The sequence below is a fragment of the Cibotium barometz genome, chromosome 9 (assembly GCF_041138505.1).
Source record: "Cibotium barometz isolate CiBa-2024 chromosome 9, ASM4113850v1, whole genome shotgun sequence".
Lineage (NCBI taxonomy): Eukaryota > Viridiplantae > Streptophyta > Polypodiopsida > Cyatheales > Cibotiaceae > Cibotium > Cibotium barometz.
In genome coordinates this window covers 37,798,356-37,809,372 of record NC_141054.1, presented here as the reverse complement: position 1 = coordinate 37,809,372, position 11,017 = coordinate 37,798,356, and the positions used below count along the sequence as shown (strand labels likewise).

General features: G+C 38.8%; 1 protein-coding gene across 1 annotated transcript; it reads left to right on the top strand.

Moving 5' to 3' along the window:
- Positions 1-8,001: 8,001 nt before the first annotated feature.
- LOC147635543 (protein NUCLEAR FUSION DEFECTIVE 4-like) lies at positions 8,002-10,791 on the top strand. Its single transcript, XM_086802204.1, has one exon. It carries the CDS (start codon positions 8,228-8,230, stop codon positions 10,235-10,237), a length of 2,010 nt encoding a protein of 669 aa, XP_086658330.1. The 5' UTR covers positions 8,002-8,227; the 3' UTR covers positions 10,238-10,791.
- Positions 10,792-11,017: the final 226 nt, after the last annotated feature.

The following is an 11,017-nucleotide window of genomic DNA, read 5'->3' as shown; positions in this document are numbered from 1 at the left end:
GATTTTGAGACAATATTTTGACCTTACACATCTTTATTTGTAATATAATATAAACATCTTATTTAACTTAATGTATCGATCACTCTCAATATATGTTTGTATTTTAGAAAGAAAATATTTTTATAATATGTTATAAATGAGTATTTTTTAAATGTAAATGTGCACTTTTCATGTTTTAGTTCTTTGCTTTTTTTTTGGGAGAATGGGGGACAAAATGGGAGAGAGAGAAGTAGATTTGATATGTTTCTATCTCCTATTTTATCCCGCACCTTTTTCTGAGCAGACTATAACGTGGCTATTGTTAAGATTTATGGTACCTCCTACAAGAAGCTAATTAGACTAATGACACACTAATAACACATGATTAACTTAATCCTAAGGTGCATGATGCCTAAGCAAGATCATGATGAGAATATGTGAACAAAGTGTTGATCACAAGCTAATTAAGTTGCAAGGTAGATTAACTTGCACTCATAGAGAAGCTTGAGATGTGCTTGTACTTCCATTGCTTGAAAATGACCCCTTTTATATGGGTAGATTACATCTTTGCTTGTTCCATGTATGTGGGATAATCCACTTTTTCCATATGGCTTCATCCTCACCTACTCACTCCCTTGATTCTATATGTGCTCTATGGCACCACACTTCTCAATAGCTATGTATGCAGTTATGCTTATAGCTATATGCACGGATGTAGCCGTATGCCCCTAGCCACATGCATAGCCACACAAGATGCCCTCATTCTCTTATAGTGTCTTCTAATTCTTGATCTTTATTTGTTTTTAATGTCCTTTCTTTTGATCCTCATCCTTTTCTTTTTAACATTATCATGTAATTGATAGAGTGGCATGTGTAAAGGAGCTTGTGTGATATGGCTTCTTATGGATCAAGGAATGTGTATTAGTTATTTTCTTTTATGAAAATGGGAGGCTTTTATATGCATGGAAACCCACCCTTGATCACTCACAATTTTAAAAACCCTCCTTTTAATGCATGTAGAAGTAGTCCTACCTAGCATACATGAGACTTCCTCCTTCACCAAGGACTCGACCATTTCATCATAACTATGTTTTCCACCTTGGACCACCCATGATCATGTAAGAGGAACCTCAAAAGCCTTCTTATGAAAAGCACCCATGTGCATCAAAGATTCTAATTGTAAACCCTTCAAGGTAGTTGCATGCTTTAGTCCCAGCCCATGTAATGGCTCCAAGCCAGCTATGCTATATGGATAGCACCTACATCTTTTTACTTGGTGGTAGTTGCATGCTTTAGTCCCAGCCCATGTAATGGCTCCAAGCCAGCTATGCTATATGGATAGCACCTACATCTTTTTACTTGGTGTACAACCCTCTACGTGCAAGAAATGTCAAGTCGCCATGTGTGTGAAAAGGAGGCTCATGCACTGCAAGGATGATGGTATAGCCATGTGATGTAGCCACATGATGTAGTGAGACAGTTGCAGTTGCATGTAATAGGGATTTGTTTTCCCAGTGCGTAGCTATAGTCGTGAGCAGCTCATGTGGCTGCCGCCACATATATAGCCTTGTACTGTTATAAAAATAATTCTCCTGCACGACGTGCGTTACTTTTTTGCCCATATTTCTTCCCAAAACCTATGCTAAACTTCTCCGCCCTTCATCTCCCATGCCTCGATTGCCTTAAGCATAAAACTGATGCTCTCCTTCATTTATGTGATTTCATCTCCAAAAGCATAAGTTTTCCGATGAAGGTAAGGGTTTATTCTCTCATATTTACTTCAATCTCTATGTACATAATTAGGTCTTGATTCTTATTTTTCTTCTTCTTCTCACTTGTCTTCACACTTTTCTATTTGTTTTGTTAATTACATTTATTATGTGTTCTTGTTTTGTAGGATTAGGGTTTTTGCAACAATAAGATAAACCCTCTTTTTCTCTTAATATTTTATGCAAGCTATATGTATACTTCTTTTCTCTCTCTTTTCCTTGTTTTTGATGCTTGCTCATTTGGCTTTCTTTGCAACTAGAAGGTAAACTCTCTTTCTCTCTTTATCTTTTATGCAAGCTTTATGTATACTTCTTTCTCTTAAGACTTCTTTTTAGTGTTAAATGTTTTTTTCTCTCTAATATGCCTATGTATGCTCTATGTATATATGCATATTAAAACATACATAGAGTATGTATAGCTCTAATTTGCATATATGCATATTAAAACATACTCTATGTATATTTTAATATGCATATATGCATATTAAAACATACATAGAGTATGTATAGCTCTAATTTGCATGCATAGAGGCTCTATGCATGATGCAAATTAGAGCATGTGTAATTCTAATATACATGTATAGAGCCTATGTGTGCTTTATAATTGCTCTACGTATACTCTAATATACATGTATAGAGGCTATGTGTGCTCTATACATGCTCTATGTATGCTCTAGTATGCATGCGTAGAGGCTCTATGCATGCAAATTTCAATAACATGGTTCGTATTATGAATCAAAGTAGCACAATGGGGTTGGTGAAAACATTCCTACATTGCGTAGCACCATAGGTGGCAAGACCCTACTACCAGGATAGGGTCCCCTACCTACCCGAGAGGAACTTGATACACAAGTACCACAATAGGAGGAGGAGGAGGATTCAGATTATGAGAGAGACCAAGAAGAGGTTTCTGCAAGTGCACGCAAGTGTAGAAAGGTCAAGCTCTTCAAGCCAAGGAAGTCCCAACCTCGCCAACGCACCAAGACAACACAGAGAGCTCCATAGAGAAGGATGCCCCAAGGGCATAGGGCTCTACAAGAAATCAAGTTTTATCAGAGGAACACTAAGTTGCTGATAAGAAGAGTCCCTTTCACTCCCACAATGAAGGAGATTCTCTAACAATATCGAACAGAGTTTCGTGTGTAGGGGATTGCCCTTGAAGCATTGCAAGAAGCTTGCGAGGCTTACCTTGTTGGGCTTTTTGAAGCCACCAACCTCCTTGCCATACATGCAAAGAGGATTACCATTTCTTCCAAGGACATGCAACTAGCTTGGTGTATTCGAGGGCGAGCGAGACACAATCTAGAGATCTTAGATGTTAACCTTCTTTTTGAAGCAACTCTTTTATTTCAAACCCTCCTTTGTAATAACAAGCCTATCTGGCTTTCATTTGTAACCTTCTGATAATTAAAATTTTAAGTTTCTCTTACAATGTCTCAGTGTCATCATGTTTGTTTAACATGGAGTGTCTATCATGTGCTAGTTTGTCACCCAAGGCATCAAAAATGCTCCTCAAGGACCTCAAGGACTGAGGAAGCTGTGCCAGAACACTGCGAATTTGGCCTCTGCAACAACGGCGATGTAGGCTAAAAATTTGCACTGTTCTGGCATTTCTCCCCTAGCCACTCAGAATCATTTCTGATGCATTTATAATGAAGTTGAGTACACTAATTATGAGAAACAACAGTTTACAAGATAAAAACACCTTTAATCATGTGTAAAAATATATTTTTTGTCATCCAATGCATCATAATTGCTCCTGGAGGACTGGGGAAGTTATGCCAGAACAGTGGGAATTTAGGCTCTGCACAGCAGCAACGGTGCAGGCTCAAAATTTACACTGTTCTAGCACTTCTCCCCTAGTCACTTAAGATCATTTCTGATGCATTTATAATGAAGTTGAGTACACTAATTGTGAGAAACAATAGTTTACAAGATAAATACACCTTTAATCATGTGTAAAAATACATTGTTTGTCATCCAATGCATCATAATTGCTCCTAGAGGACTGGGGAAGCTATGCCAGAACAGTGCGAATTTAGGCTCTGTAGTGGCCGTGCAGGCTCAAAATTTGCACTATTTTGGCATTGCTTCCCCAGCCACTCAAGATTATTTTTGATGCATTTATAATGAAGTTTACATTGATTATGAAAAACAGTAATTGACAAGATAAAAACACCTTTAATCATGTGTAAAAATACATTATTTGTCATCCAATGCATCAGAATTGCTCCTGAAGGGCTGGGGAAGCTGTGTCAAAATAGTGCAAATTTGGGCTCTATAGTAGCGATGCAGGCTCAAAATTTGCACTATTCTAGCACTGCTCCCCCAGGCTTCCAGGGTCGTTTCTGATGCATTTACAAAAAATTGATGATACAAACTAGAAAAAATAATGATATACTTGATGAAAAGAAGTTTGCAAAAACTGTACTGTATTCATAATAAGAAGTGATACATCATCTTTACAAGAGCTTTCTTACAATATTGAGCTTCCTTCTCTTGTTATTGGGCAGAGTGTGCTCAAGGAGTGATTGGGCTATTTCTTGAGGATCCTCTATGCCTATGCTTTTGGCTATACTTATATGAGCAAGAAGCTTATCCCTAAATCCAGAACCAAAAACATCAAAGGCAAGGGATTTTTAAATCAGAACTTATTGCATGATGCCTTTATGCATAACCCTATACATAGAGGCTTCGTACATAGTGTATGTTGCATAAGGCTTCATGGATTAGACTCTTATGCATAAGGCTCAAGCCTTAGACATAAATCCCTTATGCATAGAGACTTAAAAGCCTCTATGGATAAAGCTTTGACACCGCTTAATCATTAAGCCTCTATACATAAGGCTTAATCATAATGTTTAGGCCTTATGCATAGAGACTTAAGCATAAGGGATTTATGCATAAGGCTCATGTATGAAGCCTTTAAGCATTATGGCTCTATATATGAAGCCTTTATGTTTAAGCCTTATACATAGAGGCTTAAGCACATAAGGGCTTTAAGCTTTGAGGTGTAAGTCTTATACATAATGGCTTAATGCATCAAGCCTTCTGTAACACGCATTATGGCTTCATGCATGAAGCCTTTATGTATAAGGCCTTATTGCATGATACCTTTATGCATAACCCTATACATAGAGACTTCGTACGTAGTGCATGTTGAATAAGGCTTCATGGATTAAGCCCTTATGCGCCATATGGCTCAAGCCTTATACATAAAGCCATTATGCATAAGGCTCTAAAGCCTCTATGCATAAAGCTTTGATGCCGCAACAAGAATTAAGCCTCTATACATAATGTTGAAGCCTTAATGCATAGAGACTTAAGTATAATTGCTTAATGCATGAAGCCTTATGCTCGACTAAGAAACCATGTGTATCACGTGCATTCAAGGGGTATTTAAAAACTCCTTACTTATGAATTTTTCATGAATAAAATTACCCCTTTTTCTTTATGGACTTACGGGTTTTTTTCAAAATCAATTTAAAAAACTCCTTCTTTAAATGTATTTCTATAAATATGCATTAAATTTTTAAAGTAAAAAATCCCTTCATTTGAACTCATGTGGTATACTTACATATTTTTTAAGTGAACCCCCTGAGGCCTTAGGCAACATGCATTATGGCGTCATGCATTAAGCCTCTATGCTCAAGGCTTAAGCATAATGTTTAAGCCTTATCCATAAAGCCTCTATGCATAAACCTTTAAGGCTTAAGCATAATGTTTAAGCCTTATACATAGAGGCTTAATCATTAAACCTCTATGCTCAAGGCTTAAGCATAATGTTTAAGCCTTATGCATAGAGGCTTTATACATAAAGCTTCAAGACTTAAGCAGTAAGCCTCTATGCATAAGGCTTAAGCATAATGTTTAAGCCTTATGCATAGAGGCTTAAGCATAAGGGCTTTATGCATGAGGGCATTATGCTTAATACATAAGCCATATGCTTAAAGCTTAATACATAAGCCATATACATAAGGCTTATTCATAAAACTTAATGCATAAGCCATATGCATAAAGCTGTATGTATAAAGCTTATTAACATATATATTTTCTTATGCTTGTAGACTGTCCTTGCAACATAATCTCAACTTCACAACACATTGCCTACTTATCATCTTCTTAAGGTAATAGTATATATCTTTCATAGTTTATTTCTTTACTTGTTTATGGTGCACCCTTTGGGTGCTTAGGAGTTTTTTTTTAATTACACCATAAGCATAAGGAATGTATTGTAAGAGGCTTAAGCATAAGGGCTTTATGCATAGGGAATTTTTGCATAAGGACTCTATGTTAAGCTTTATGCATATGGGCTTAAGCATAGAGGCTTAAGCATAAGGGCTTTATGCATAACGCTTAAGCATTATAAGAGAAGCTTTTCGAAGCAATCACAGAGTGGAGGTAGATTTATCTTATCTCTTCCACACAAGAAACAACAGCTTATATTGAGCTTGTCGATTTAGTGCAACGAGCTTAGCAAAATGTAGTCTAGGATTTAGGCATAATGAACTATGTAATTTGAAATTTGTAATATAATTCATGACTTTTTTGGCTTATTACGATTATTTTTTCGTGTTTTAAGTAGTGCTCTAAATTTCATTAAATAATGTGATTTTCAAAAATGGGGACAAAATGGGAGAGAGCTCTTGGAACACATATCCCCACAAATCTCACCCATTTTGTCCCCTTTTATTTTTGTAGATAGTACTGTACATGTAGTTATTGATGCTGCTGTAGCCGCGTGCTCGTAGCTGCATCCATAGCCATATGAATGTCTTTTTCCATTTATAGATCCATTAGGTGAAATAAGGATTCCCATTTTTGCCTCTTAAGGATTTCCACACCTCCTCTCTGTAGAAAAATGGGCTCATGGTGAAAATTTTTCAAATCAACTCAGAAGTAAGCGGAGTTTAGACATTTGGAATCTACTCTCTGAGACCTTTCCAATGATACATAACACGATAGGCAATTTTGCATATTCAAGAAGACTTCCCCAAATTGGTGATGATGTTGCATGTAATAGAGCTTTCCAATGATATATAGCATGATGGGCAATTTTGCATATTCAAGAAGTCTCCAAATTGGTGATGACATGGCATGTTATATCATTGGAAAGGTCTCGAAAGAATAGATTCCAAATGTGCAATCTCTTGCTAACTTTTGATTTGATTTGCAAAACATTCACCATGAGTCCATTTTTCTAGAGAGGTGTGGAAATCCTTAAGGGGCAAAAATGAGAGTCCATAGTTCGCCTAATGCTTTGAAATTTCTATGGCTCTTCACGTGGATGTGCTATTCGTGTGTTGTAGTGATGGGAAGGATGATGACGATAAGGAAGACAAAGAGTATGAAGCTCTGTTTCCTTCCTAATAATTAGGACATGCAGGCTCATTGCAACACTTTATTGTGTAACAACCTTTTTTTGCAACAATATGTATATGGTATTCGCATATCCTTTGAAAAATGATAACTATGCTCTTGTTTTGGACTCTCAACGTTTGTCTTCTTTTTTGGGCTTGTATATGTAAATGTTTTTGATGTCTCAAAATAGAGGAGAAACATCTCCCCCATTTTGCCTCCATTTTTTTTGGGCAAAATAGAGGGGAAACATCTCCCCCATTTTGCCTCCATTTTTTTTTTGTTGTAGTTTGTAGCGTGGCTATAGGTAAGGCTATGTTTGCAGTTATAAACGAGGGCAATGTGTGAGGCAACGTATGCTCTATGTGAAGCTATGCTTTCCTTCTCTTGTACAGCGATATTTGATTATTGATTAGTAAATGAATACTATTTATAAGAGATAAAGAAGGCCAAAATTCTTTGGTTATGAAGGGTTTTAAACTAATTGAGGAAGAGCATTGGTGGAACACTCATGGCGGTGGGGACAATAGCTCAGTGATAGAACTAGCTCAGTGATAGAGCTAGTTCGAATCGATCTCACCCCACTGATGCGAGCTCGAATAGATCTCACCCTTCAAAAGAAGGGTGCTAGAGTATTGAAAAAAGGGAGTTGAAAAAAAAAACAGTATGTGTAGTGTGAAGCTTGTTCTCTTTACACGTGTCCACGGAACTGCTAGCGATGATTCTTGTCATTATAGTGAATCAACGCAAAATCCCGAAGCTAGTGCGACTTTCTTATTGCGCTTTTGACTGTCACTCATCTTCTGGTTGTTGATGTTCGAAAGCAAAAGCCTCTCTACTACCCACATATATATGGACACCCCCCCCCAAACCATTTCTAAGCTCGACTTCAAGAGCCCAATTCATAAGCCTTTTTGCCTTCATGCATTAATATATCCTCCTTCAGCAGCCAAGCTTAGAATGGCTTTTATAATAGCACAGCACGCCCCGCCTTGACGCTTGCAAGATCTGATTCTATACTGCTTGTTCTCCTCTTACATCCCGCAAGATCTAAGTTTTCCTCTTTTCCTTCAATTCTAGTATTGACAAGCTGTAAATTTGCATTACATTCAAAGCCCAACATGGAGAAGAAAATATTCGGCCAGTTCCTCGTGCATCTCATCAAAGGTAGATGGATGGTTGTGGTGGTATCCTTCTACATACTTTCATTCGCTGGTGTTATTTACCTCTTTGGAATCTACTCCGGGGCAATCAAATCAGCACTACACTATGATCAGGAAACCATTGATACCCTCAGTTTCTTCCAAGCCCTAGGGGCCAATATTGGTATTATCTCCGGTTTGATGAATGAGCTTTTGCCTGCATGGATGGTGCTTGCTGTAGGGGCAGGCATGAACTTGTTTGGCTACCTCATGATATGGATGGCCGTCACACATAGAATTGCTCGCCCTCCTGTGTGGCAAATGTATCTCTACCTCTGCATAGGGGCTAACTCTCAAACCTTTGCCAACACTGGCGTGTTGGTGACTTGTGTGAAGAATTTTCCACAAAGCAGAGGAGTAGTGCTAGGGCTTCTCAAGGGCTGTATTGGGCTCAGTGGTGCCATTTTTACACAAATCTATCATGCTCTTTATGGTCAAGATACAAGGGGAGTGATTCTTCTTATAGCCTGGTTGCCTTCTTTGGTTACTTTCCTCTTTATGTTCTTTGTCCGTCCCATGAAGCCTGAGATGGACAAAAGAGAAGGCAAACACTTCTTTTCTTTTCTTTACTTGGCCTTGTCGCTTGCAGCGTTCTTGATGCTCATCATTATAGTGGAGAATCAGTTGCCCTTGTCTTCAATTACTTACAAAGCTATGGGAGCTATCACCCTGCTCTTAGTTGTGTCAAATGTGGTGATCGCTGTCCGGGCAGAGCATGAAATCCTTGAGCAAAAAGAAGAGAATATTGCATCCATTACCAAAGTGTTGGAAATTGCTTCAACCTCCAACAAGCATCTATCAGTGAAAAATGAAGAAATCCCCCCTTCACCAACTAATGGAGTGCATGTTAATAAGCAACCTACTTCCCAAGCTGCAGTGCGCAGTGACTCTCCTTCCAGTTTAGCATCTAGATCTGATGAGAACCATACTTTGTCTCAAAGTGGTGGTGAGGGGAAGGATGTAGTCGAGCATTCAGAAATCCAAACTACAAAAATTACGAGTTCCACTCCTGATTTACCCTCTAGCAAAGATGATCCACAGCATCGTCACAAAATTAATGATTTAAGTGCTAAACCTAAGCTCAAAACAAAGTTCAAATTGCAGTTCTTCAGCAACTGGCCAGAGAGAGGAGATGATTTCACCATCCCCCAAGCATTATTAAGCCTGGATATGTGGTTACTCCTAATAGCAACAACGTGTGGAGTGGGAGCAACAATCACAGCAATAGACAACATGGGGCAAATAGGGGCATCATTAGGATACCCGACAGTGAGTGTAAGCACCTTTGAATCACTGATAAGTATATGGAATTTCCTTGGTAGAGTAGCTGCAGGCTTTGCATCAGAGCTACTCCTGCAAAGGTATTGTTTTCCAAGGACACTAATGCTTACAATTGTGCTAGGGTTAGCATGCGTAGGCCACCTTTTGATAGCCTTCGCGGCTACAGGGACATTATACGCAGCTTCTATAATAGTCGGGCTTTGCTTTGGAGCACAGTGGCCTTTGATGTTTGCAGCGATATCGGAGCTGTTTGGTCTCAAGTATTACGCCACCTTGTATAATGTGGGGGCGATAGCGAGCCCGTTGGGCTCTTATTTGATGAATGTGAGGGTGGCGGGGTATTTTTATGACAGAGAGGCAAGGAGGCAACACGCCACGCTGCTCTCTAGTATAAGCAGTGCTGGTGCAGCGGCGCATGCACCGGCTCCAGCTTTGAGTATGTTACGCAGCAGCTCGGAGCTTGTGTGCACTGGGCCGGAGTGCTTCCGGCTCACTTTCTTGATCATGGCTATGGTGAGCGCCCTCGGGAGCTTCGTTTCGGTGGTCTTGGTGCTGCGCACGAGGAAGTTCTACAGTCAGGACATATACGCCAAGTTCCACGTAAAACCGCACGATGACATGCATGTTCATGGCACTTCAACGTCATAAGGTAGATAATTGCTTGCTTAGGAATCTCAATTATAAAGCCATGGTATTGCTTGCTTAGGTATCTCTCATAAAGGCGTGTATGTAGTATGCACTTTTTCAAAAAGAGATTCCCACTTCTCTCGCAAGCAACATGTTATTGTCTCTTCAAAGTGACATCTCACCATAATTTTGGCCACTTTGCATAATAGCAGCTGCCTAATTTGGTAAACAGGAGAATCTATGCCATTTGGGTTGAATATTTAGGCTTCCCAAAGTAGCATCATGTTGTTAGATTTGAATCTAGCCATTGGTTGTTGGATGATTCCCCTAATATTAGTCTTCTTATGGTCTTTACACTTTATCATAGATACATGTCATACTGTTGGGAAATGTATGAATTATTAGTATACTTTGACCATGTGTTCCCCCTACTTGTAAAGAGAGAGAAGCAAAAGTGATTTTGAGGCTATGCACAAATGTAGTCAAGGAGAAGAGTAAATGGTCCATGAGAATGACTTCTTAGAAAAGCTAAGATCAATGCATAACAATTGGTTATGTTGGGGAAATCTAGCTTCAATGCATGGCAATTGGTTATGTTGGGAAAATGCCCACATGAAAATTGAGATGCATATTCAGATGATGCAAAGGGGCCAATATGAGGGTTACCCCTCATTCTAGATCGTCTCAAGTTGGTTGAGTACACACCACCTCCAATTTTTTTCTTTTAAGGCTAGTTGACCATTTCCTATAAAATTGAGAGATTATTTGTGATGCCACATGCATACAAACAGATAAAGGCTA

Excerpts from the sequence above, each read along its gene's own strand:
- LOC147635543 (XM_086802204.1), top strand. The coding sequence starts at position 8,228 with ATGGAGAAGAAAATATTCGGCCAGTTCCTCGTGCATCTCATCAAAGGT.